Genomic DNA, 27,686 nt, shown 5'->3' with positions numbered 1-27,686 from the left:
TCCATGGACTCTGTTCCCTCAGAGGCCGCCGCTGCCCACCGACCCTGTTAGTCCTTCTCCAGCTGAACTTGACTGACCTTTCCGCCTCATCCTCCCTCCTTGAGAACAGTCTTCCCTTGGTTGTGGAAGACGCTGTTCTTTTCTGGTTCTCTTTTATTTATTTGTCTGTTCTTCCTCCCTTTCTCCGCTAGTTCTTCTTTCCCATTTGCATTTGCCAGAATTCCATCCTCTGCTCTCTTTACATTCCCCTCTGCACATGTATGCCCCCCTTTTTCTTTTCTGTGATGTAGAAACGTGCTTCTCAAACTTGAGCCTGTATCAGTGTCTCATGAAAAGGTGATGAAAACTTCTCCACTTCAGAACAGACAATAGATCACTCCATTGGCTAAGGCATTCCTTATCTGGCCAAAATGGCTCTAGGAAAAAGAATCTCTGTGATTTCATCAACTTTTCCTACTGTTACTTCAGTGCTAGGCTGATGGGATAATCACCAATGCTGTGAATCACAAAACCCTTTTTTGCTATCATATACATGGAAATATTTGATTTGTTTATAATTGAGTGGTCAGTAGTGTTTCCCTAGAGGGGAAAAGAGTAGTGGAAATTTACTTACAAGTGAAAACAAATACAGAGTTCCAATTCCTAACATATAATATCCAACTTCAGTTGAACACACCTTCATCATTGCTAATAAAATCTCCTATGCTTAAACAATAAAGTTAAGAAAAATAGAATTTTCTATTTTTCTTCAAAGTCACACTTGTCCCTCTTTGCCTGTAAACAGAAGGAGTTTCTGGGTGGCAGGGTGGGGGACGTGTCTGGATGTTGTATAGGTAGAGAAAAACTAAAGGTAAAATCAAGATGGAATAATGAATTGTGTTCTTCCTGGAAATAAAGGAATTAGCTATACAGGATCCTCAAAAAAAATATAGGAATTTGACAGGATGGAATACAATAGGCTGTTTTTCCTTTTTAATTTAATATATTTTCTGAATATAGTATTCTGGGATTATTGCTACAAAAAGATGAGACAAATAGTATTACCATCATCCTTCCTCAGTCATATTAGATATTATCCAAATAATTTCCTCAATTCTCCACTTTCAATATTTCAATATGGAGACACAGGCTTTGGTGAACTATAGCAGGAAGGCCAATAAGAGAAGGATGGGGAAACTGACTCGAAAATTAGAGCTAAGTACCCCAGCCATTGTGCCAGTACAGGAATTTTGCCTCAAGCTGAGCTTCCTTTGCCCTTTAGAAAATCAGAATTGTGATGAGCCCAAGATCTGAGGAGGAAGTATTAAATAGACATGCTCCCCAACAGAGGGCCTCCTCACACTAACTTTGTGAGGTTTTTTTATTTCTTGCATGACTTGAGAGGTATTCAAAACATTCCATCTGTGAAGAAGCTGTTACTTTGGCCCTAGAATTCTGCTTGCACATCTCATGCTGCCTTTGGCGAGACTGAGGAGTGAAGACCCTCAGCTAATGGGATCGTTCTTCTTTTTCTTCTGAGTATCGGCCTCTGGGGTAGTGAGGCTCTCCATTCCTGAACTGGGGAGGTGATGTCTTTTAAATGTGCATTTGGTTATATTACAGTGTCACTACTTTATGGTGACACTGCCCATTCTAAAATTAAAACTGAGTATTCTGTCGCTCCACTGCAAAATCCCTGGTTCTAGTCCCTGAGAATATCTGAGGAGTTAAAGACCACTGTGGTTTCTGTGCAAAAAGGAACAGCAGTGGAAAAGTGCATTCTGTTAGTGGATGAAATTCAGATCATGTTCAAAAACACAGATAAGTCAAAATGAAAGAAAACAATTGGAGTCCTCTATGATTTCCTGCAGCTTCCACCTTCCCGCATTTTTCACCCCTTGACCACCACCCAGACCTTCTTTGTTCCCGACCCCGGACACAGATGCCCTTGTATTTTCTGCTACTCCAGCTCACCTCTCAGAACAGGCTCAGACCCAAACTTGGAGACCAGGTGAAATCTGCACTCAGGACAGCTTGGAATGGGGGTTCCTGCTGGAGTGAGCCTTCTAGCACCTGCCACCAACCCAGAGAGACCATCCCTAACCACCCTTTCTAAACTATCACCCCCTCCCTTGTGGGTGACTCTATCTACTCCCTTGTTCTGCACCATTTTCCTTCATAGCACTTACCACCACCTGGAATTATGTACTTGTTTCCTTGGTTATTTTCGGTCTCCCCAGGAGAATACAAGTGACATGAGGGCAGGGACACTGCCCCCAACTTCAAACAGTATATGTTGGCTGAATGAATGATCCCATTCAGTGTAAGGTTTGGCCGTATCCCAGCAACTATTCATAAGGCATTGGTACCACCAATTGGTATTCCCTCTATCTAGAAGATTCTCATCTTTCTCCACAAACCCACTACACCCATTCTTTATCTCCTGGATCTCTGTTCAGCCTTCTAAGTCCTCTCACAGTGGCCACAGTCAAGAAATAATCCTTCCTTCCTCTGTCTCATGAAATCTTTGGCTCTTATGTTAGTCACACATACCCTAATCCTAGTCCTCCAAATGGGTAGTGATTAATTAATTAATTGTGCCTTAAACATCAAATATGTGAAGGAATGAAAACGGAATGACCGAATTTGGGGCTAAGCAGATTTCCTGGACAAGGCTTGAATTCTAATCACTCTCTATAAACAACTACAATATCATTTCTTTAGAGGTTACTTATGGAATTATTTTGGTTCAAATACTGGAGTTATAATCACTTCCTTGGTAGATACATGCATAAGCCAAAATGTAGAGTTCCTTTCCTATTCTTTTGAGAAATGAATGGTTTTACATGATTACATATGCTAAGGCTTTGTCTAGACACCATCTAATATAGAGGTGAGTAAGTCAGATAATTCAAGCCATTACTACCAAATAGCAGAAGCAAAAATGGAGTTTTTCCTTTAATTATCCAAGCAGTTAGCTGAATCCCTCACTTAAGGTTTCCTAGGGAGACACCATCCCAATCTCATAAATGCATTTGACTCACACAGTCATCAGCAAAGACTGGGCACCAACTAATCCTCTCTGTCCGAGTTGAGGTACATTTCCAAAACAGAGGCGCGCAGGTGTTCTTAAGCATCCAAAATGGCATCTTCCACTGAGTATGTTGGAGGGACCTCCTCCCTTCCTCTTCTCCATCTTAATGATGATTTGCACTTAGGGTCTTTTCCAATCAAGAGACTTCAGGTTTTCATGACATTGTTTGGTGACTAGTAATGAGAGGTTGAAAAAAATAAAATTAACACTGAAAAATTAGAGTTTCCCTTTACCAGGGCACCATTTAGCCAATGAAAAGTAAAAGGGCATTAGGATTTTGAATCCTTGAAAATTTTTCATGGTATCTTTCTTACAAGGTCAGTATTAGTTAAGGTTAATTAGTTGTTGTAACAAACTCCAACATATAACACAATAGACATTTTTTTGTTGCTCATATAGAGCCCAAATTTGGTGTCAGCACAGCCTCCTTCCATCTTGTGGCTCCTCCAACTTATGGCTTCCAAGGTTGCCATCAAAGGGGTGAGGAGCAAAGAGGATTGTGTGTGTGAAGCTTTCAGGGGCCATAACTGGAATGGTATGTTTCGTTTCTGCCTACATCCTATTGCTGGGACTCAGTCACAGGACCTTGCCTAACCACAAAGCATCCTGGGAAATGAAGTTAACCGCCTGCCTAGGAGGGGGAAATGGGATTGGTGAATAGCCAGCCAGTCTTTGCCACAGGACTTAACCTCAGCCCAGGACATTCTTTCCCCAGTCTTTCTGATGGACGTATACTGTGGGAAGACATTGTATATTTTAGACAGTTTCCCAATCTTTCTCTATTGACTTAAAAAATAAACTCTTGACCTGGAGTGGAATAAAAGTAGCTCAAGGAAAAAGAAAAACAAAGTCCAAAAGACTGAAGACAAATCTCTTCCTTTTATAGGGACTCTCGGGGCTTCTAGTCTGGCTTTTACATAACCACTTCTGCTTCTTTCTCGTAGAACAGAGTCCCAGGCCATGGCAGATATTGAGATCATTATCATTATGATGGTGCTCAATTCCCCAATGCTGTGTACTTTTTGGAGGCAGCAAATGGACCCTGGGCATAGTGCTTTCCCGAAGAAGCTAAAAAGACATGAAATTGGAACAGCTCTGGAAGTCAGGCCAGAACAGGAGAGAATGTATATTTTGGAAGTAGTAACACACTCTCAGAAAATCAGGCCATTTTTCTGAAAGAGAGGATGTGATGAGGCAGAAAATTATAAGTTGCATCATTATCAGAAAATTATAAATTGCAATTGAAAACATACAATTTAAACACATGGACATTTAGGTTAATTATCTGAATCAGATGGGTTTATTTTGAGTCACCCCAACTCTCTTTTGCTGTGGCCTCTCCCATGGCGGAGCACAGGCTCCGGACGTGCAGGCTCAGCAGCCATGGCTCACGGGCCCAGCTGCTCCGCAGCATGCGGAACCCCCCCAGACCGGGGCACGAACCCGTGTCCCCTGCGTCGGCAGGCAGACTCTCAACCACTGCGCCACCAGGGAAGCCCCCACCCCAGCTCTCTTATTCAGCCACACTTTGGTTCTTTTGAGACCATGGACTAAAAGGAGGCTAAGAGGCTTTAAAAAGTATCAACCTTTTGATGTTCATCACATCAGCACCCAGCATGTGACTAATCAAGGTAAACTAGTCACAAGGGAAAACTGAATTCTAAGCCCACGTAGAAAAATAGGACTAGCAACTTCATATCGAGATTGAATTTATATGAAAATATGATTCTACTCAACATTGCCTTAAGCATTCCATCTACTTTAGGAAGCACTAAAAGCTGTGTGCTTCTGTTATGTACATGTGGGCAAATGCACTCCACATAATTCATTCTGTACCATATCTGGGATTTTATAAAAATGTTTTCCAAAGGCTTAAATTTCTGTTTTGTATTCAGTTCTTAGGAGAAGGAATTGAATAAAATGGCAAGGTCTTTCAAATAACTTCATTAATTTATGAACCTCAATCATTTTTCTTTTCTTTACCCTCTGGAGAGGAAACTGAAGATAAAAGAAAAATGAGTGAGACTTAAAATGTAATGCATTCGCACTGGAAAATACAACCATGCCTCATTTTTAAATTATTTTGTCTGGATTATTTCATTCATCCTGATCATTTGTGAAATTTTATCATGAGATTGGCAGGTGAGGTACTGACCCTGCTTCTAACCCGACATGGACTTGGAGAAAGTGGCCCCCGCGCCTTCCAGCTGTGACCTTGGACCTTTGCTCTGGTCCCTGGACCAGGGCACACATATTTTTACACTTGAGTTTGATAGGTTTAAAAACGGGAGTGACTAACTGGGAAGATTTAATGCTTTGAGGGGGGAAGGAAAGGAGTGCACTGGGTGGCAGCAGTTCACTCTCCAGAGTGGAATTTTCTCACTTTCCTACTGTTTATATTTGACACGAGATCCATTCACAAACATCTCTCGTAAGATGTTGCTTCCCTGCAGGGCAAGCTCTTTGGGGGCTGCAAACTACACTTATCCATCCAAACTATCAAGCTTATCTCGTGGCTGTTCTTACTGACTTACTCTTCACCCAGAATCTCTGTGAGGAAGAGACAGTGAGAACCAGAAAGGACTGTGATTAGGGAGATGATACTGTGATAATTAGACACGGCGTTTTTAAAGGTCATCTCAGCATCTACCTTGGCACAGAGTTCAGCGAATACAAAATTGACTTCCTCCAAGTTCTTTTCTCCCCCTAAACCCAGTCACACATCGTTGGTTCTCTCCCTCTGAAGTCCCTCCGTGAATGCAGAGGAGCCCATAGAGAATCCCACCCATAATGGGCCGTCTGAGGCCCCTGGCATCCAAGGCCCATGGCATTATTGAGGGGGGACCCAGCCGCTGCTTCCTAAATATATTTGCCACTTGGTTACCAGCTGGAGATGCAAGGAGAGGCAGAGAAAGAGACAGAAGGCACGGAGGGCTGCGTTTTCTAAATGGTTTCAAGCCACTGGCCTTTCAACAAGAGCTAACGCAGAACAGATGGCGGTGCTACGCTCGGCTGGCTTTCAACTGAGGGGCTGCCTCTGTCCATGATTAATCACCTGTGCTGGGGGGTAAGAAAGTTCTACCTGGTTTTTGTTTGTGGGAGGGGGGGGACCTAAGGTTGGGGTCAGCAAGCAAAATGACAGGTGTTGCCTCTCTGCCCTATCGCTGCTCACGTGCTTGTAGGACCATGCTGCAGGGAAGGGGGTGGGCATCCAATAAACGCAGAATTAGCCAACCTGTGGAGCCCCAGCTAGGAGGGGACGTTTGTCTGGTTGTGCAGAAATGGCTTGAAAAATGTTCCACAACGTTCTATCCCTTCATATACTTCGCCTTAAGAGTTAGCCAAGGGCAGAATTTTATGGCAGTTCAGTAAATTCCGCACTTGCTTTGAGGCCTTAAAAGATTTCCCCAGCAAGAGTGTAAAGAGAATCTGTTTGTCTTTTAGATGGCACTGGGGCAAAAGGATAACATGGCCACTTCCTTCCTCCCATCCTACAAACAAGATATCCTTTTACACCCTGAGTCCTACAGAAGTTACCTCTTCACTCTTGTTTCCTCTGGGTGGATGGAGTCGGAGATGGGGGAGTTGTGATGTAGCACACATGGAATTCTCTGCTGGTTCAGTCCAACTGGAGAAGAACTTGATTCCAGCTGCAGGATCTTTTTTTTTTTTTTTTTTTTTTTTTTTTTTGCGGTACACGGGCCTCTCACTGTTGTAGCCTCTCTCGTTGTGGAGCACAGGCTCCGGACGCACAGGCTCAGCGGCCATGGCTCATGGGCCCAGCCGCTCCGCAGCATGTGGGATCTTCCCAGACCGGGGCACGAACCCGTGTCCCCTGCATCAGCAGTCAGACTCTCAACCACTGCGCCACCAGGGAAGCCCCAACTGCAGGATCTTTGAGGGGGAAGGGGAGTTACTGTTCCCCATTGATCTTTGTTTTCTCCATCACGGGTTCATTTTCAGCTCAGCAGCAAAAACCCCAAAAGCGGGGGAGTGCCGTACCCCAGCCCAACTCTTGTCTTGGAGAAGTCTGGGGAGAAAATCAGGTCAGCCACAGCCAGGGAGGATTAAGCAGGTGGATTTGTGGCTGGAGAAGGCCAGCGTGTGCTCTAGGCTAGACAGAATGTATTAGTTCTCTATTTCTACGTCACAGATGACGACAAACTTCGGGCTTCAAATGACATCCGTTTATTATCTCACAGTCTCCTGGGGTCGGGAGTCTGGGAAGTTTCTTCTCTGCTCAGGCCCTGGCAAGGCAGAAATCAAGGTGTCAGCAGCTTTTTTCTGCAGTTCACACTCCTCTCCCAGGCTCCCATGTGGTGGTGGCAGAACTCAGTTTCTGGGGGTTGCAGGACTGAAGTCCCTGTTTGCTTGTCAGCTGTCAACTGGGGCCCCTCTCAGCTCCTGGAGACTTGAATTTCTTACCATGTGACCCCCTCCATCTTCAAAGCCAGCAGTGGAGAATCTCCTTCTTCAGAAAGAGCCCAGTCCTTTCTAAGAGCTCACGTGATTACGCCTTAAGTACTGGTTAATGTCACTAAAATGTATTTCGTTTTTGTAAAATAGGACTTTATGTAGTTAGATTTCCAGTGGTCATATGCTTCAACTTGAATACTGAGAATGAACATTATTCTGGTGAATATTTAATTCTGGGGGTTAAGAAAATATCAGAAGGCATGTCCTAGGTACCAAAACAAAAAAACCAAAGAAACTGAGGAGGGTACAGGAACAACCAGATTGGCTGTAGACACCACAGGTCACTTCCATTGATCACAGAGGCCCAGCCTTAGAGGGCAAATCCCAGCAAGTCAGTTCAGCCTTTGGTGAAGACTGGAAATGAATAGTTTTCAATATTTTTTTGAACCACAGAATTTTTTTTTTCAAATGAAATGTATGTGGAAGTCCATTTTATACAAATTTTTAAAATTTTACAACACTCTTATAGGACTTATTGTGTGCCAGACACTGTCCAAAGTGGTTAAAATCAAATCCTCATAACAGTATGAAATGGGCATCCTTATTATTATTATTATTATTATTTTTATTATTTTTTTTTTTTGCGGTACGCGGGCCTCTCACTGTTGTGGCCTCTCCCGTTGCGGAGCACAGGCTCCGGACGCGCAGGCTCAGTGGCCATGGCTCACGGGCCCAGCCGCTCTGCGGCAAGTGGGATCTTCCTGGACCGGGGCACGAACCCGTGTCCCCTGCATCGGCAGGCGGACTCTCAACCACTGCGCCACCAGGGAAGCCCCAATCCTTCTTATTATTATTGTCATTGTCATTATTCACATTTTACAGGTGAAAAACTTGAGCTGCAGAAAGATGAAATGCCTTGCCCAAGATGGCAGAGAGGATTTTGAACCCAGGAAAATTAGGCTCACCGTCCTTGAGCACTTGGCAGAGATGCTGTTGTCATGGAGACAGCTTGGAGGGTGGAGTGGTCCAATCTCCTAGCCGCTGAGCCCCTCCCTCAGTTTCTCCCTGCACCCACTCCCTGAGGCTTCCTCAGTACACACCCTGCCCAGCAGACACTTTGAAAACCAGAGGTTTGAATCATGCACACGCTGCCTCGATGGGGCTTCCTAGAGGCTACTTTCATTTGCACTGTTTCTCAGAGCGCTTTCAGGGGACCCCATTAACCCAACTCCTCAGCCAGGACCTCTCCTTTGCCTTCTTGCCACAATCTTTGCTGAAGCACATCTCACCCACTTCTGCTGCCACTCTGGCCTCCTTACGTGTCTGGCCACCTCTGGTTTTCTCCTTATCCTACTCCACGTACTATACACTATAACTCCCTATTCCTAAACCCCCTCAGAACTTGGCATATCCTGCTCGTGATGCTGCCCTGGCTCCCTAGTGTCCACCACCTCTTAGGATGGCATCTGCAGCCCTCTGGGTCTGATTCCACTGATCTTTCTCATGACTGTAAACCAAACGTTCTAGGCAAGTGAGCTAACCATCCCTCCTGGCGCACAAGGTGTTCACTTACCACCTCTAGGTCTTGGTTCCAAACTCCCAGAGCATTTCTTCCACAGGGCATTCAATTTTCTACCGTCTGTGATTATTACATACTTTATCTAGGCTATAAGCTCCTTGAAAATAATAGACATATTCATCTTTTAATTCTCCCCTGAACACAACCGCCACTCACACAGAAAAGTATGAAATAACATTCTCCCCAAAGTCCTGGGAAGTAGATTGTTATCATCCCCATTTAACAGATCAGTAAATTAAGGCTCAGATACGAGTGACTTCCTCATCTCCATAGAAAAAAGAAAAGGGCAGATGGGAGCTGACACACGGACCTGTTGTTGGAGGGGAAAAATGCAAAAATACTTGGAGACAAATTGCTCTCTGGAGGCTTCAGTTAGAATCAGCCTTATTATCTCCATAGAATCAACAACCACAACAGTTTATGACTACAAGTGATAGTTCAGAAGTGGGGTGCACACTGCAGTTACCCAGGGGGAGGTTTTGTAAAAGGTCCACACCAGTCCTTCTGGAGCAGAATCTCTGCAGAAGAGGCTTACCTGTGAGTATCCCAGAAAAAAAAATTATTCCCTGAAGACTCTGGTGTGTTCCCCTGTTTAAGAATCACCAATTCGCAAGGCTCCCAAAGGCCCCAGCCTCCCAAATTACCCCATTGGATGTGTAAAACTCCATCATTCGAGACTTGCTAAGATACTGCTCTCTACTTAAATGCAAGTTAATGTGAAATCTTATCACTCATTCTGTAAGGATTCAAGAAGTACTACTATGTGACAGGCCAGCTGACTCTGTCTATATCCGTCTTATGGCTCTTCTCATGTGTATATTATCTGATATCTGCTCTCTCTACTGTTAGGTTATTTCTTGCCAAATAGCCCCAGAATTTTTTCATCTTCTCCGCCATCTTAGCAGCTGGCTCTTGTACATAGTGAGTGCTTTTCATTTGTGAAATGTATGAATCCATGAATCATGGGACTCACACCTCATCAGAAATGAGTTTACGAGCTTCTTACAAGGAGCAGACTTTGATAGACTCTTAGGCACCGCCGATTTCCGGGTCAGCTGTGCAATGCATGAACAGTCTCCCAGCCTTGGTTTCCTCATCTGTGAAGGGGGCCCAAAAGCACAGCTCCTGGCTCATAGTAGGTGCACAAGACATGTCCATTGTCACCTCTCCTTGTGGATTAAGCCCCTGACGATGTATCTGAGCAGTGGGTGGGGAGGTGGCAACAGGGGCATGAAATCCTGTCGTGTAGACAGCCGTCCACGCTGACGTCTGGCCTGCCCACTCCGCTCCTGTGTGCATTCCACAGGGGCTGGACTGAGCAGCCTGGACCGTCCTTGGCACACGAGTATGTGACTATAAAGCATGCTGTAACCTTGGAATCCAGACATCAAAAGGGAGCGCTTCAGTGCCTGATAAAAATATGTGTTCCTCTCAGCAAACCACTCCAAACGCTGTCTTCTCCATCCCACTGGGAAGCTTGTCACTGCTAATGTGATTCTTATGATTCTTGCTGCTCGGTAGCCTCTTGATCTTTCCTGAGATCTCTCTGCCCCGAGTGTGTAGGAAACAAAATGTCCTGTCTGCTGTCCAGGGCTTAAAATAACAGATGCTGGGTTCCTGCTGCCACATTGAAACTTTACTCCAAGGTCTCTCCCCGGCACCCCTGCTCCCGGCCCCTCCCCATGTCCGGAGCAGAAGCCTAGTGTGAGCACCAGACAAAGAAGGGGAAGGAGGCAAGGGGGCAGGGGTGGGGGGGAGGGAGCCCTTCTCAGACCACTGCGGGCACTCTTGAGGATCAAACTGGTTGTTCAGAAAGATCGACTTCTTAAGTTGTGAGATACGTTTTAGGGACAGATTCTTCCTATCGCTAAAGAAGAGAACCGCATTTCCCAAGCGTCACTGCTTAGGAGCATGTTCCAGGTTGCCCAGCCTGTATTCCGCACTGGTGCAAGGAGGGTGGTGTGTATTTCTGTATGTGCCTTTTTCAGCCTGGGGAATAATAAAATAAGTCCTCCCCCCCCGCTCCGTGCCATCTGGGTCTATGAACGTTTCCTCTGTTAGAGAGCAAGCTTGCAAAGTCTGCAGAAAATAGTGTCATTGGTATTGTCTTGCAAACTCATCAAATCCGCCTCTTTCACTCAGTCTTACAGGGGGAAATGCCTTTGTCCTCTTTTGCCAGCAGATGATCGTTCGATGGTTCGACAGAGAAGATATTTTCCTTCTTTAGCTTTTGACAGGTCATTCTGGGAGTGTCTACTGTCCACAATTCCTTCTGGCCCTCTGGAGATTGAGTTGACCTGAGCATATTTTTGGAAATGCCACAGATGATTGTTTTTATTTGGGGATGGCATGGCTTTGTAGTGGTGACACTTTGGGTTTTATTTGTTTACCTTCCCCTGCCCCAGCTGTTTTTGTTTTAACAACATTGGAGAGAAGGTTAAACCTAGTCCATCTCTCAAACTGGCAGAGCTAGAAATCCAAGTGGGTAGAATGGCAACCTACAGGTCATCTGCCCAGCTGGGTCCATCCCTGATTTTATCCAGCCTCATGAGAGGGGCAAGGTTGACAGTGAGGTTGGTCTCAAGTCGAGTGAGCACTTTGGAGCCGATAACTGTCAGGGGAGCAAGTGATCCCACAAACATACCATTGGAGACCTCGAGCATTCAGTAAATGCTGGGATGTCATCTTGCCAAACAAGAGGCTAAGACATATGCCCATCTTTTACTTTCCATGTCCAAACAAGGAGCATGACTCAGCCAAGACACAGTCAGGCACCTAACACAGCCATGCATGGCCTCGGGGGTGAACTGGTAATGGCCATTGTTTCTGAGACATCTGAGTCTCCTTGGCTGCACCTGGTGAAATCCGAAACTCATGCTTGATCTCATTACCAGAGATGCTGATTTCATTGGTCTGGGGTACAGTCTGGGCATGGGATTTTGCCAAGCTCTCCAAATGATTTCGAGGTGCCACTGAGGCTACCCAGAACTATTGCTAACAGAAAAATGTAACTAACCTTTCAAGTACCTTTTTCCCAGACACAGTATTAAGCATGTTCCTGCATTAACCCTTTATTTCTCCCAATCTTCCTGTGAGATAAGCTTATGTATCGCTAGGTGAAACTGAGGTTTCAAAGCCTTACATTGTCCAGGTGGAGTTTGGTTCCTAGTCCATTTAACTCCAAAGCTTATTCCTTTTCCAGAGAACCCAGAATACAGCAAAATAAGACACTCGTATAAACTCTCCAGCACTCTACATAAGAGATCTGATCCTTCACTTATTTATCGGTGCGGAGCCTTCCCTGACTTCTACGTATTACAATAAGTGGAAGAAGAATCAGGAACTATTTAATTAGGGACTTTGTGTATTGCAAAGGGAAGGTCACTGCCATGCCCAGTCCCCATGCCATCCTGGCGTGGCCATCCCTGTACGAAAGAACAAGTGCTAAAAATTCCTTCTACTTTTATAAAGCCCTCTTCAAACAAGGATCTCAAAGCACAACATAATTAATAAAATCACCCACATCCTGTAGGTGAATAGCATTTTATATGTACAAATTTCTCTCTGCCCCCAGGCCCTCCAAGAGGAGGAGAATGTTTCCAATTTTCCAGAGTGAGCAATAGAGTAATTGAAAGGAGCTGTGTCTTTGCCAACTCAAAAGACCTCAAGGCATTTATAGTGACCCTATGTGAGAAAACATGGTGACCACGAAGTGTGTCATAATGGCTTGTCAGCCATGCTGTGCTAAATCGTTCAAAGAGGGAGAAGACAGGGCAAGAATAAAACATTCAGTTCTCAAGAGTCAGCTGCCCCTGCAATCGATATTCTGATCTGTTTGGTCAACTCTCCAAGGGATCTAGAAGCAGTAAAATGATGACATTAGTTCGTGATCCAGTTACTTGGGTTAATCAAGGCAGAGAGGACAGACGGGGCCAATTAAGTAGCTGCGCAGCCCAATGATGGATGAGTCATTATGGGCAAGTGCAAAGATAATGCCATTGGGAAAAGCAATTTAAGTCACTCATGCACTTCCAGGCCAGGAAATCCTTCTAGTCTGTGAGGGGGATCATTTAGGAATCATCAGACTCAGCCTGATGAACTCATCTATTCATTGTGCAACTAACAATCAACAGAAGAGCTGAACACACAAGGGGACAAGCCATATGGAATACATTTTGGTAGCTGGGATGTATATCTGTGCCTTCATTTGAATCACCTTCTTTACTTTTGTTTGTTTGTTTTTAATTTTATTGGAGTATAGTTGATTTACAGTGTTGTGCTAGTTTCAGGTGTACAGCAAAGTGATTCCGTTCTACATATATTCATTATTTTTAGATTTTGTTCTTGTATAGGTTATCACAGAATACTGAGTAGAGTTTCCTGTGCTATCCAGTAGGCCCTTGTTGGTTATTTTTCTTATATACCGTGGTGTGTGCATGTTCACCCCAAGCTCCTGACTTATCCCCCCCACACACATTTCCTCTTTGGTAACCCTAAGTCTGTTTTCAATATCTGTACGTCTGTTTCTGTATTGTAAATACGTTCATTTTTATCTGAATCACCTTCTTTAAAACAAGTCATACTCTAGCCCCTCTTCTGTTTTTTGGGCTTTTTATTTTTAAATTGGAGTATAATTGCTTTGCAATGCTGTGTTAGTTTCTGCTGCACAGCGAAGTGAATCAGCCTTATGCCTACACACATCCCCTCTTTTCTTTTCCTTCTCCAGTCCCCAATCTCTCCCTACTCCTTATGTTCTCATCTTCCTAAATACACACAGTTTCAAAGTGTATGGATGATATTTTTATTTTTAAGTAATGACAAATATTTTCCTTCCTCATTGCTAGTTCTGTCCTTCAAATAGGTTGCTCTCTGTACAAATACAAGTTTTCAAGGGACACTTCAGCATGTTACAAAACTGTTCTTTTTTCCTTTTAAGCACAAAAGAGGCGGTGTCTATGCAACAAAATTTATGCAAATGGGAGGTTGGGGGGTGGGATGAACTGCCTGGGTTCAAATTCTGGCCCTGCTACCTACCAACTATGTGAACTTGGGTAAGTTACTTGTCTCCTCCTCGTGTATGACATGAGATTATAGCATCTACCTCAACAGAGTTGTTGTGAGGACTAAATAAATCATTAAATGCCAAGTGCTTATAACAAAGTTGACATTACATATCTGTAAGCTAAAATAATTATTGCTGTTGATATTACTATTGTCCTTAAGAAGTCCCCTCATCCAATTATTGGCCACCTGTATTAATCAGGACGTATCAGGTTGTAGGTAGTAGAAATTCAGCTCAAAGTAGCTTCAGTAAGAAAAAGAAATGTAATGGTTCACACAACAGGGAGAGTCCAAAGGATGGACTCACTTAGGCACTGCTAGATCCAAGAGTTCTAATGATCCCATCAAGACTCTTGCTGTCTTGTGCCTTGGCTTTCTTCTGAATCAGCATCATTCTCAAGCAGGTTTCCTCCATGGTGGCAAGGATGTAGCTTGAAGCTGACCTTGTTTTTACATTTCTTCCTCAGTAGATCTGAAAGACTGGTAGGCCCTGGTTGTGTTCCATCAATGACCCAATTATCAGGGGGGTGGAGTATTCCAATAGGCCAGGCCTGGGTCACACAATACCCCTGTAGCCAAGAGGAAAGGTGGAGCCAACTCTACCTGAACATCATGGTCCCCTGGAGGAAGGATGCTGAGCAGGAGATACCCACTGCTCAACCCTTTGTCAAAGCACGGTCTGGGGCCATGTCTCCAAGAAGAAACTAGAAGATCGTGATGACATGTTTATTGAAATTTTTATCCATTTTCCATCTAAAGAGTTACAAACACACTCAGGAGTGATGTTCAAAATATTGAATAAGGGCTTCCTTGGTGGCGTAGTGGTTGAGAGTCTGCCTGCCGATGCAGGGGACATGGGTTCGTGCCCCGGTCCAGGAAGATCCCACATGCCACGGAGCGGCTAGGCCCGTGAGCCCTGGCCACTGAGCCTGCGCGTCCGGAGCCTGTGCTCCACAACGGGAGAGGCCACAACAGTGAGAGGCCCGCGTACCGCAAAAAAAAAAAAAAAAAAAAAAAAATTGAATAACTGGTAAAGTAAGAGTTGATCAGGTTGAATGGATGCCTGACCAATCAGAATGGAGGTCAGCTGTGTCAGCAAATTCCTGATGAATGGCAACACTGCATCAAATGCAAGCATTGGACTGATTTCTCAGGGACTTAAATATCCAATCCTATTCAAGCTTCCTCATTGAGCAAACACTCTCTGGCTTTGGCTAGTTTACTCACTTACCTGATTAGAGGCAGAAGTGAGTAGACAGATATCTCCAGAACTCTTTCTACTCTTCAGTTCCCTTTGGTCATCTCATAATGTGTGTGACCTTCCCACTGGGATATGCACTTAAGACAGAAGACAAGCTTTTGAGCTGAAGTACCAATAACCTTGAAATGGGCATGTGTACCTTGCTTGACCTTCTGTTGGGGGCCAACCCTGTCATTTTTTCTGTCTGGAGAAAGCAGAGGGCCCCCTCTTCCCTTTCCTCTATTACTCTATCACCACTGGGTGCCTCACAAAATAGTTCCCGTCTCCAATGGATCTATCTGTCCAAGGATATGCTACCCCTTCTAATTCAGATTGGATGAAGTGTTCTTTGATTAGAGACCTAGATGAAGGGTTACTTAATGGGCCAGTTCAGCTTGGCTAAAATGCCGCAACCAACAACTGGTATGGGGTGGAGTGTGTGTGTGTGTGTATGTGTGACTTCTTGTCCCACTCTCTTCCCCTGAACTAATGTGCCTATAGTACTTAGCAGAATCCACACACAGTAGGTGTCTAGTCAATGATAGTTCATCTTCTTCCTTCTTGCTAGACACCCTTCCTGCTCCTCTACTGCCCTGCAGCCTAGCCTGGCTTTGGTTGCCAGCAGTACCCAGCAGCACCATTCCCCAGGATCCTGCCTTCTAGGCTCAGGGCAGATCCCAGGCATCAGTGCTCACACCTGCTCACCAGGAGATATTTCCCTACCCTACTTGGACCCCCTTCCAACTCTTAATGCAGGACTGCAGAAAGACTTAGGAACACTTGCCAAGACAGGCTGACCTTTGCTTCCCTCTGCCAGGTGGCAATTGATGGATTTCATGCCTGTTTCCTTTCAGGGTTGCAGAGAGTACAGCAACTTGCAGAAAACACAAGATACTTCAGACAGAGACTGAGTGAAATGGGATTCATTATCTATGGCAATGAGGAATCTCCCGTTGTTCCCCTGCTCCTTTACATGCCTGCTAAAGTAGCGTGAGTATCCAGCGGACTCCCAGAATAACACCTAAGCTCCAAGGTGATCGGACAGAGATGGTGCTTTTGACACCAGGGGGCTCTTTCAGCATAGGTATTGCTTTGCACTTTGAGCGGGACACCGAATTCAGAATTCACTTGTCCAGGTTCACAGAAGCTACCTGCCTTGCCCATCAGCAAGACCTTTTCACAGATCTTGTGGGAAGGGAGCCAGGTACTGTGGACCATCCTTTCCAAGCTCTGTGAATTGGGTGGAGTCACTTATCTCAGGCCTCAGCTGTAAATTGATGATGATCCTGCACTTCCTCCTCTCCCAAGATCTTTCTCAGGGAGAACCTCAAAAAACCATCTCTCCCAACATTCAAAAGCAACATTACCAGGTTCTGTGCTTTCTCCCATTGCACTCTCACGGCCATTCTCAAAAGAAGTCACCCTCATGTGTGGGGAAACTGAGGCTGAGAGCAGTTAAATAGCTTCCCAAAGCCATACTGGTCAAGCAGTAGTAAAACCGAGAGGCAAACCCAAACCTAGGCTTACTCCAAAGCTCTTGCTCTTAACAAAAAATGTTAACACCACTCCTGTAAGCTTATTTGGGGCTGTTTTCCATCAATTGCAACTCTGAGGTTGAGCATTAGTAAAAACTGCATAAAGAGGAAAAATGACTTTTTCTCAGTATGGCACAGATGAATTTATACGTGAGCCATCTCCAATCTGCTAGAGAATAATTAACTCTGTTGTTAAAAGGAAGTTAATTAAACTCCTTTCTAATATAAAATGTTTGTGTGTCTGATGAAGCACATGGTAGAAAGTAATTCTCAACAAATGTTTATCAGATTCTAGACATCCTGACACTCCTTTAACACAGCCCCATTGTTGGAACTTTCCATTTGATTCTCTTAACAGTCGAAGTAGATTGGCAGAGTATTAGATGTAGTATAGAAAAGAAGTTCTGGAGCTATTAGTTGAAAACTCATGGTGGATAGGACTGAGTTATATGTTCCTAAAAGATGGATTTTTTAGAGTACACTTTTGTGTCATTTCACCACAGCAAAATAATAAGCAGTTAAAACACACACATGAGTTGCCTCATGCACCACAGCCGTCCAACACTCAACACTTTGTTCATGGATCTGGATCAGGAAATCAATGCCTGGAGTAGCCAAGAAGACAGTGTGCTTCAGAAATGTCATAGGATACTGCTCTGTGCTAATGGCAGGAAGGAGTGACAATGGTGATTCCAACTGGCAGATAACCCAAAACCCTTTACCATCTGATCTTAGATGACAGGAAAGAAAACCCACGTTTACTCTGAGTGGTTGGGGAAACGGTACGTTCTGACCCCACACGTAGCCCATGCCTATCTAATATTTTATGATTAGCTCAAATGAAGACACCAAAAGTAAACTTGTTTCATTTTAGAGAGTGTCAACACCAGAGGGTGGCGGTAGGGAGTGTGCTGGATACTTCTGACTTTGATGATGGAAGCTGGAATTAGAACCTCAACAGGCTGGGAACATGAATCCATCCAATGAGAAGAGTCCATGAAGAATAAAAACAAATGCATTTCTATGCAAGAATTCAAGTGCACGATGACAGAACGAAAGAGGGAGTTCCCCTCCTCCTTTATATGCCAGGAGTCCCGACTAGACAAAGCTAATGTGAAAAAGGAAAATTAAACTGAGAGGGAGTTTCCTGGAAAAGTTATGTTCTAAGGTATAATGAGATGTTTGGAGTGAAAAAGAAATTGGACCCTGCCTCTTTCTAGCTGGAGGATCTAGGACAAGTTAACCAACTTTCTGAAGCCCCACTTTTCTCATATTGAAAATGGGATAGAATAGGACCTATTTCCTAAGATCATTTGAAGATTAAACAAGATGAAGTCTATCAGCATTTGGCATGTCGTGTCTTACATAGGAGCTACTCAGTGTTGGCTGTTATTATTAATAGTATTAATAATGTATATAAAGCACTTCATATAGTAATTGAGTAAGCACTCATTCAGTGGTAGACACCATTATTACTACTACTTTTACTATAGCTACAGTGATGATAATTGTTAGTTTTGTTGAAACTATATAAGTATATAACTATATAAGTATATAAGTATGTAAGTATAAGATTGAGTCATCGTGGTTGCATGGCTAAGGAGGTGCTAACATTGCTGGATGTTACTTATATGCTAAGGAAGGCTCTTAAAACCAGTGATCACCCACTGAAGGTGGGGTGCTTAGCCCTGGTTTACAAATGAAGACACCTAGACACCGCAAAGTCAACCTACTTTCTCAGGGTCACTCACATTGTAGGTACTAGAGGCCAGAATTCAAACCAGTTGCATTTGCCTCCTAAACCAGTGCTCTTTTCAACGCACAGCACAGCCCATAGGGGAAAAATACACATCTCTTTAAAGCAATGCAGAGTATAATTTAACCCTCTTTAATGTCATCATTGGTGAAGCAAAAGGCATCCATTATGACAATGGGAAAAAAATCTAATTATTTGGGTTGTTAAGAAAACTTAGAACAGGTTAGTTACAAAAGGTAATATTATCTAATGTTGGCAGGAGTTACTGCTGCCCAATCTTGTTTCCTGCGCTGATATTTCTTCAATGGAAAGTTGAAGGCAGAGAACCTTTTGAAACGGAGTTAATTGGCTAAGCCAGTGTATGAGCACTTGTTTCATTTGCTCATTTAAAAACTTTTGATCTTTCTCAAAGAACTGTGATTTCTCCACATTTCCACCTACCACAGAATGGAGACATTATCTCCAGCCAGGTATCCTTTTGGATAAAGTCCTGTTGCAATTCTACCACTGGAATCTTCTATGGAGTTTAGTATAATGCGATTTCACCCATAAAACATTCACTTAAATAATCAAGAATATATTGTATTTACTATTTGGTACAGGGTTGACATTTTCTGTCCTCAGGCCTCATCATACACTTGGAGGATGGTGGTGCAGAAAATGCAGTGATGCTGCGTGCAATGCAATGCTAATGTTGTATTATTATTATTATTATTATTCACATAGTTTAGTTTCTTTCAGACTATGCCAGCTCTAGTTTGCTTTGGGGAATACAAACCCAGAGGCAACCGTATGCATTAGCTGAAGGAGGCTAGGTTTAGTAGTGTAACTTTTAAACTTAGAACTGCTCCGGGGAGGCCTCAGGTTAGCCTAATGAATCAACAGTCATATATTTCGCTCTACATTCTTTGGCAAAACTTACTTCCTCTGGTACAAAGAGAAGAGTGCAGACAGTGAAAATGGTCTTTGGGGAGTCCCAAAAACCGGCCCGATCATGGGTCAGGTGGTTTGTACTCTAGCAATAAAAGCACTTGACTTGTTTCTCAGACAATTACGAGCTCTCATCCTGTGCAGTTCCGTGGGCAGCCTTCCATAGGGTGATCAAGAAGAAGAAAGAATGGCTGTTTTCAAGCTTCCTCAGTTAGAAAGCTCCATCTCCTTGTAAACTTCCCAATCCAAATCAAAGGCTATATCTTGCCATGGCCAAGCCAGGGGCGCAGAGAGGCTGTGTGGTTGGTATTTCTTGCAATCTCCATCGCTTTCTTTGATAACCTGCATTCTGCACGAGGAAACCAAAAGGCAGACAGCTAAACGGGAGGAGAATGAAAGACCCCTGCGTCGCAGATTCTTCCTGAGTTACGACTCAAGGTTTCTGTGGTGCTGTCAGCTTCCAGCCTAACATAAGACACCAGCAACCTCTTAATGCTAAGAACAGATCTGAGACGTTTACCCCACTTGAGGGCAAAGCATCTTAGTGATTAAGGATTCCTGCGGGGAGCGATGGAGCACAAAGGGGAAAAGGCTCACTTGGGTGCACATGCCTGTGTCTGACATTGGATCTCAGAGCAAGAAGTTTACAGACTTTGAGAGCTGGGTATTCTAGAACGGTTACTGAGATTAGCTCTGAAATAAAAAGAGGCTAGAAGCAGTTAAGGGGAAGGAATCATAGCTTAAAAAGGTTTTACTCAGTATGAAAGAGCTTTGTAATTCTATGACCTACAGCTTCCAGGCTGCTTCTACCAACCAGCCTCTGTGTGTGCGCATTTCTCTCCCTCCCTCCTTCCCCATCCCCCCTTAATCCAGCCAATGGGTTTATTATCCCTGAACATACACATAACAAATGAGGAGACCCTTGCTATTTCCTATCTTTGGCTTGATGGAAAATAAAATCTTTGTCACTGGAAAGATAACATGGCTTGGGATTGGCTCCCGCAGACCCTCTGATCCGGATCCTGAAATTATAGTCACGAAGTAGAGGCTTCTTAAAATTTCCACACTGTATTATCAGTATTAATTTTTTTTTGTTATATGTTCCCATATCCCCTCCCTCTTGCGTCTCCCTCCCACCCTCCCTACAGTATTAAGTTTTTAAAGCATATAGGTATGAATCTAACATATTCTTTCTTCAGGTAATTGCATTGAGTAATGGTTTTTATTCCTTAGGAACCCTGCAGACAGAAGATTTTACATATGTGCAGGCTTGTTAAACCAGGGTCACATGCACCAGGATTTTCTGCTCAATGTCAAAGACTCTGTACACGTAACTGTCTAATGAGTGCACCATACCCCACAGTATACACACTCAGTTATGGGTAACATCAAGTGACTGGCTGCCACATTTCCTTATCGGTTGTATCTAAGGGAAATTTCATTACTTCAGTCATCTTCTACTTACTTTAAAAAAGTAGGGACGGGCTTCCCTGGTGGCACAATGGTTGAGAGTCCGCCTGCCGATGCAGGGGACGCGGGTTCGTTCCCGGGTCCAGGAAGATCCCACATGCCGCGGAGCGGCTGGGCCCGTCAGCCATGGCTGCTGAGCCTGCGCGTCTGGAGCCTGTGCTCCGCAACAGGAGAGGCCACAACAGTGAGAGGCCCGCGTACCTCAAAAAAAAAAAAAAAGTAGGGACTTCCCTGTTGGTCCAGTGGGTAAGACTCTGTGCTCCCAATGCAGGGGGCCAGAGTTCAGCCCTGGTCGGGGAATTATTGAGTTGGCCAAAAAATCTGTTCGCGCTTCTCTGTTACATCTTATGGAAAAACCCTAAAGAACTTTTTGGCCAACCCAATAGATCCCGCATGCCACAACTAAGAAGCATGCATGCTGCAACTAAAGATCCCGCATGCCACAACTAAGACCCAGTGGAGCCAAAATAAATATAAATTAAAAAAAAAAAAAGTCAATTAGCCACATTCCTTTTTTTTTTTCTTTTTTTTTTTTGCAGTGTAATTTTGTCATCTCTCAGTTAACCTCCTTTTTAACATTTCCCTTAGGGCTTTTGCAAGGCATCTGTTAAAGAGAAAAATCGGCGTGGTGGTCGTTGGATTTCCAGCTACTCCCCTTGCAGAAGCCCGGGCTCGGTTCTGTGTTTCAGCAGCACATACCCGGGAGATGTTAGACGCAGTAAGTACTCCACAGCCCAGCAGAAGCAACAGGATGGGGTCCTTGGATTCCGAGCACGTTCTTTTACTGAGCTCGCTTGGGTTTCCCTGGGTTTCTCTTGGATGGTTTGAGAAAACAACACTAATAACACTCACTGCTAAAAATAATAATAATAAGGGTATCCTAACAATGCCCAACAATGTGATCAACTCGGCAGATAGAAAAGAAAATCAGCTCAGTGAAGACATGAGTCAAGTCGGTGTTTTGGTTTCATAGCAAAGACCCACTGAGTAGCCAGACATCCTGCTCTTTGCTTGTTCTTAAATGCAGACACTGATCTCACGTGCTATTTTAGCAGTAACTGCCTGCATCCTGGCACTGCTCACAGTCACCACGTCCATCATAAGAAAATATGACCCAAATAAGCCACATATTGGAAAACCAACAACAAAGACAGATCTATCATATAAGCTCATCCTACATGAGGTGTAAAGGACTTCAAAGCCACATTTCATTGTCCTTAGATTTCAATCTCTGTGTGAATGAATAATATCAGAGAACCAAGCCAGGTCAGTCAGTTTAGGGTTGATGAAACTGTCTTATAAAATCAATGCAGTTTAGCAAACACTATCAGGTGTCTGCTCTATGCAAAACCCTGGGGCAAAAAGTCTAAGAGAACATACTATAAATAAGCACTTCATAATAATATCAGACAGAATAAATTCATCTCAAAAAAGAAATATAGACAACTGCATGAAGGTGGAGTGGGTTATTATGGAGCTATTTAAACAAAACAAGAGATGACAAGGTCAAGGGCAACGGAAACAAAAGAAATGGATCTAGGAATAGACGTTATGTATGCATGAAGCTGCCAAGACTTGACAAATATTGGATGCAGGGCACATATGGGGTGAGGGAATCAAGAATAATCCGAGGTCTCTAGCCCTCTAGCAAATAAAAAACAGCAAAACTAAGCACATATATGAGATAAGGTATATGGCAAGGAAGAACATAACATCAACAGGACTGGGGGAATAAAACGAGCTCACTTCTAGACATGTTGGGATTACAAATCTATGGGCCATCTGTGAAAAAGCGAACTATTATATATAGGATGGATAAACATCAAGGTCCTACTGTATAGCACAGGGAACTATATTCAATATCCTGTGACAAACCATAATGGAAAAGAATATGAAAAAGAATATGTGTGTGTGTGTGTGTGTGTATGTGTGTAACTGAGTCATTTATACTTTGATAAAATTTAAAGAAAATAAAATCCAATTCTGGAGCTTAGGAGAGTATGCAAGGCTGGAGCTGCTGTAATCTGAGGAACGAAGGGATCATTAAAGTCAATGGTAGAAGATATAATTGTCCAAATATAAGTGAATGGGCCAAGCACAGACTCCCCTTACATCCCTGGTTGGATATAGGAATCACAGATGAGGAACTGGGCTTAGATGGAGCTAGATCAATTGGAAAAGTCATAAGCTAGTGTAGTGCTCAACAGAGTAAAAAGGAAAAAGCTTCAAGGAGGGGGAGGATCAAATGTCCCTGCGATTTTTTTAGATTCCACGTGTAAGCGATATCATATGATATTTGTCTTTCTTGTCTGACTTACTTCACTCAGTATGACAATCTCTAGGTCCATTCATGTCACTGCAGATGGCATTATTTTGTTCTTTTTATGGCTAAGTAATATTCTATTGATGAACCTATTTACAAAACAGAAATAGAGTCACAGATGTAGAAAACAAAGTTATGGTTACCAAGGGGGAAAGTGGGGGGAGAGATAAATTGGGAGATTGGGATTGACATATACACACTACTATATATAAAATATATAACTAATAATAACCTACTGTATAGGACAGGGAACTTTACTCAATACTATATGACCTATATGAGAACAGAATCTAATAAAGAGTGAATATATGTACATGTATAACTGATTCACTTTGCTGTACACCTGAAACAAACATAACATTGTAAATCAACTATACTCTGATAAAAATTAATTTTTAAAAATGTCTCTACAAAACAGCAGAACATCCAAGTGGGGTGAGAGATGAGAAGAAACCATTGGTTTAGCAGTTAGTTAGTAGGATCTTGCTGTTGCTCAGAACAGAGAGTTTTAGGGGAGTGCAGGGAACAGAAATAAGAATACAAAGAATTTAAAAATGAAAGGGATACTTTGAGCTCAAATTACACACACACACAGACACACACACACGGGTCCATATCTTTCTGCATCACCATTATATTCTAGGACTTAAACCAATGTATAGAACATAGTAGGTACCCAATAACAATTTATTAGATAACATGTTAATAACTGAGCTAACTCTAGATTTTGAGATGATGGGAGAACTTTGCTGTTTTTGTTCTATATATTGTCCAGATTCTCTAAAATGAGTATATTTTAGAGAATATTAATTTTAACAAATTGTTTCTTCTAAATGTAATGAGTGGGTGGTAAGAAATGGTAGGCAAGTCTTTTGAGAAGTGTGTAAAGGCAAAAATTAAGTTTAGAAAAAGCCCTTGAAAGTGGGGGAAGACTTGAGCATGTTTACACATCAAGGGAAAAGGGAGTGAAGAGAGGGACACTGCAGGCATGGGGAGAAGAGGATGTGCCCAGAAACACGCTCCAGAGACGGCAGGAGGGGATGGACAGCTTGGGTCGATTTGCATCTTTTTTCTGATCCAAAGGGCATGGAGGCACTCATGAATACCCAATTCAATAGATATCATACCTTGTGATTGTTTTCATGAGTTAATTCCTGTGGATTACTTGGTTTGGAAGGAGCACGGAAACCTCATCTAGACAAATGCCTCTAAACTTTTGAGATCATCAAATCAATACAAAAATTTGAGCAAGTTTCTTACTCTAAGAGAAGTGAAAAATGACCCCTTGAACAGTCAGGGCATTAAGGTAGCAACTGAACATAAATGACAGTCGCAGAAAATATACAATATTAGAGAAGTCTATTCAGTGACCATGTTTGGAACAAGTCAAAAAGGAGGACACTTTACAAATGCAAAATGACTTAAAAGGTCCCTCTTCTAACATGAGTGGCAGCTGCTCTGTTACCAAGGACAGCTCTAGCTTTGCTATAATCCTCCCGCCTTCCAGATAAGAAGTCTAAATATAAACAACACTGAACTGCTCCAGCTTCTTGACAGCATCCAAGCCAGAACTGGTCCCTGCTTCCTTAGAATCATCTCGTGCATAAGTCCAGATGTGATACGTAGCCGTTCTCAACTCCCTGTTACAAAGATGGCTCTTCTGGAGTGCATATTCCCTGCTGCAGCAAGCTGAATAAACCCGACTTTGTTTGAGTACTGGTGTGTTTCAGGTAGTTGATTAGTGGGCCTCAACATAAATCCATTTAGAAATAATACATGCATTACCAATATATTATGTACATTTTATAACAGACACAAAAAAAGAAGTTAAAAATGTTGAGATACCACCTCACACCTGTCAGAATGGCTATCATCAAAAAGAACACAAATTACAAATGTTGGCAAGGATGTGGAGAAAAGGGAACCCTCGTACACTGTGGGTGGGAATGTATATTGGTGCAGCCACTGTGGAAAACAGTATGGAGGTTTCTCAAAAAACTAAAAATAGAACTGCCATATGATCCAGCAATTCCATTCCTGGGTATACATATGAAAAAAACAAAAACACTAATTCAAAAAGATACATGCACCCCAATGTTCATAGCAGTGTTACTTACCATAGCCAAGATATGGAAGCAACTTAAGTGTCCATCAATAGATGAATGGATAAAGAAGATGTGGTATGTATTTGCAATGGAATGTAACTCAACCATAAAAAAGAATGAAATTTTGCCATTTGCAGCAACATGGATGGACTTGGAGGGCATTATGCTAAGTAAAATAAGTCAGACAGAGAAAGACACGTACTGTATGACATTGCTTATGTGTACAATATAAAAAATACAACAAACTAGTGAATATAATAAAAAAGAAGCAGACACATACATAGAGAGCAAACTACTTGTTACCAGTGGGGAGAGTGGGAGGGGTAACATAAGGGTTGGGCAGCAAGAGGCACAAACTATTGGGTATAAGATAGGCTCAAGGATGTATTGTACACAACACAGGGAATATAGCTGATACATTGTAATAACTGTAAATGGAAAGTAACCTTTAAAATTGTATAAAAAATTTTTTTAAAGGTTGAGATTAAAATGAATCAAAATCCTATGATTTCCTCCCACATCCTTCATGAATTGTGGTACTTCTCCCCCAGGTGTGTGGGTCCTTCACTTTCAAAGTCACAGAGCTACTCCATCCCCCACCTTTAGGAAAAGCAACAGAAACTATCCCAGATTGATGCCACTTAAAATGTAAAGCCTGATACTTTTTCCTAGGGCTTATATTTGGTATAAAAATTAAGAAAATAAATTGAAGTAAAAAGAAAATTTTAATTACCCATAATCCTACCACCCAGAAATAAACTATTCTTAACATCTTGGTAGGGATCTTAACTAATGTCAGTTTGCAAGATTTCCCAATGGAGAAAATCCATATGCCCCATGAGTCATTCATTCTGATGGTAACGATTCTCACTTTACCTTTTTCAAAACATTGGACTCTAATATCATTTCCCTTTTCTTTTGACTTGTTGAGAAAAACAGGCCCAAAATGTTGAAAAGGCATGCCCAATTCAGTAGGATTAGTGATAGACTGGAAGGAAAAACTTACATTTTGTATATTCTGGATCTCAGTTGTTTCATTTGTAAAATTGGGAATACATTTACCTGCCTGGATTGAGAGAATTGAAATAGATGAGTTCTTGGTCTCTTGTGGTTTTAAATTCTATTATTCTATGGAGCATAGAGATGAGTATTTAAAAGTTGGGTGTGGGAGGAGGGGGGCAGCAGAAGAATGGGAGAGAGAGGAGGAACCTAATTAGCTCCCATAATGTTCCATTTTCTTCCTGGCCAGGTTGGTTTGCTGTGTCATGAAGAATTAACACAAATGTAATCTGCAAAGTTTTCTTTTTCTTCCACAAGTTTATATATGTCATTAAACTTTAAAATAAATCCTTCAAGGGTAAGCATGGATCAGATGATTTTATTCCTCTCCTCTCACCCCCAAAATAAACTAAAGATTCATAATGTGGAGTTAGACTATTAAAGAATATGAAAATAAAATGCATTAGCCTCTAACATTCCTCTAGGGCTGGCTTATGTACCACAGCTTAATGATTTGGATCTTTCTCTTTTTCTTTAAAATCGAATAAGCTGGCAAAAGAAGAGTGTGGTTCTCTGTGAACCCCCCAGAGAGCAAGGCCACTTGGGGGTTTAAAGACGACTGATGGAAGGAATCTCTTTGCAGGTTTTGGAAGCCCTGGATGAGATGGGTGACCTCCTGCATGTGAAATATTCCCGGAACAGGAAGTCAGCACGCCCCGAACTCTACGACGAGACGAGCTTTGAACTTGAGGATTGAGTTTCCTGGACCTGAATGGAGCCTAAAGACTTTGCCAGAAAGACTTCCCTCCTTGCCTCCAAAGAAATATGAATAGATCTCTTCTCCTTTCTAAGGACAGTTTTGGTTTCCAAACCAATTTCATTGAGCCAAGGGAGACACGATTGTTGTGCTTTTAATATCTCTGCAGAGACAAAACTATGGTTCCAGAGTTTAATTTTCTCTTCCCCTAAGTATCCTGCTGCAGATACACACACACACTTCTTAGAATATTTTTAATAACAAAGAGCCTGTATTTTAGTTGCTACTGTGCAGTCTCTTTCATCCAGACCCTTTCAGGAGTTCCAACCAAATAAGAGGGTTTTAATTTTTTAGCTCAGTAGATCTTATTATGTGTTTGCTAATTTCATCTGCAGATGGGGGCAAGGGCGGTGTGCAGTAGCTGGACTCCTTGTTACCCATG

The 27,686-nt window shown here is 42.8% G+C and overlaps 1 protein-coding gene across 1 annotated transcript in view; it reads left to right on the top strand.

Moving 5' to 3' along the window:
• The window catches only part of SPTLC3 (serine palmitoyltransferase long chain base subunit 3), a gene marked incomplete at its 5' end in the record, with an annotated part of 139,285 nt that extends 111,839 nt beyond the window's left edge, over positions 1-27,446 (top strand). The window contains 3 exons of the mRNA XM_079720221.1: positions 16,224-16,359; positions 21,649-21,778; positions 27,131-27,446. Of these exons, the coding sequence (XP_079576347.1) occupies positions 16,224-16,359; positions 21,649-21,778; positions 27,131-27,244 (380 nt within the window). The 3' untranslated portion in view covers positions 27,245-27,446. The remainder of the gene's footprint in view (positions 1-16,223; positions 16,360-21,648; positions 21,779-27,130) is intronic.
• Between the last annotated feature and the right edge of the window lie 240 nt (positions 27,447-27,686).

The sequence above is a fragment of the Hyperoodon ampullatus genome, assembly GCF_949752795.1.
Source record: "Hyperoodon ampullatus genome assembly, chromosome: 14".
Taxonomy (NCBI): Eukaryota; Metazoa; Chordata; class Mammalia; order Artiodactyla; family Ziphiidae; genus Hyperoodon; species Hyperoodon ampullatus.
Note: the sequence above shows the minus strand (reverse complement) of the source record. Positions and strands in the feature narration are given on the sequence as shown.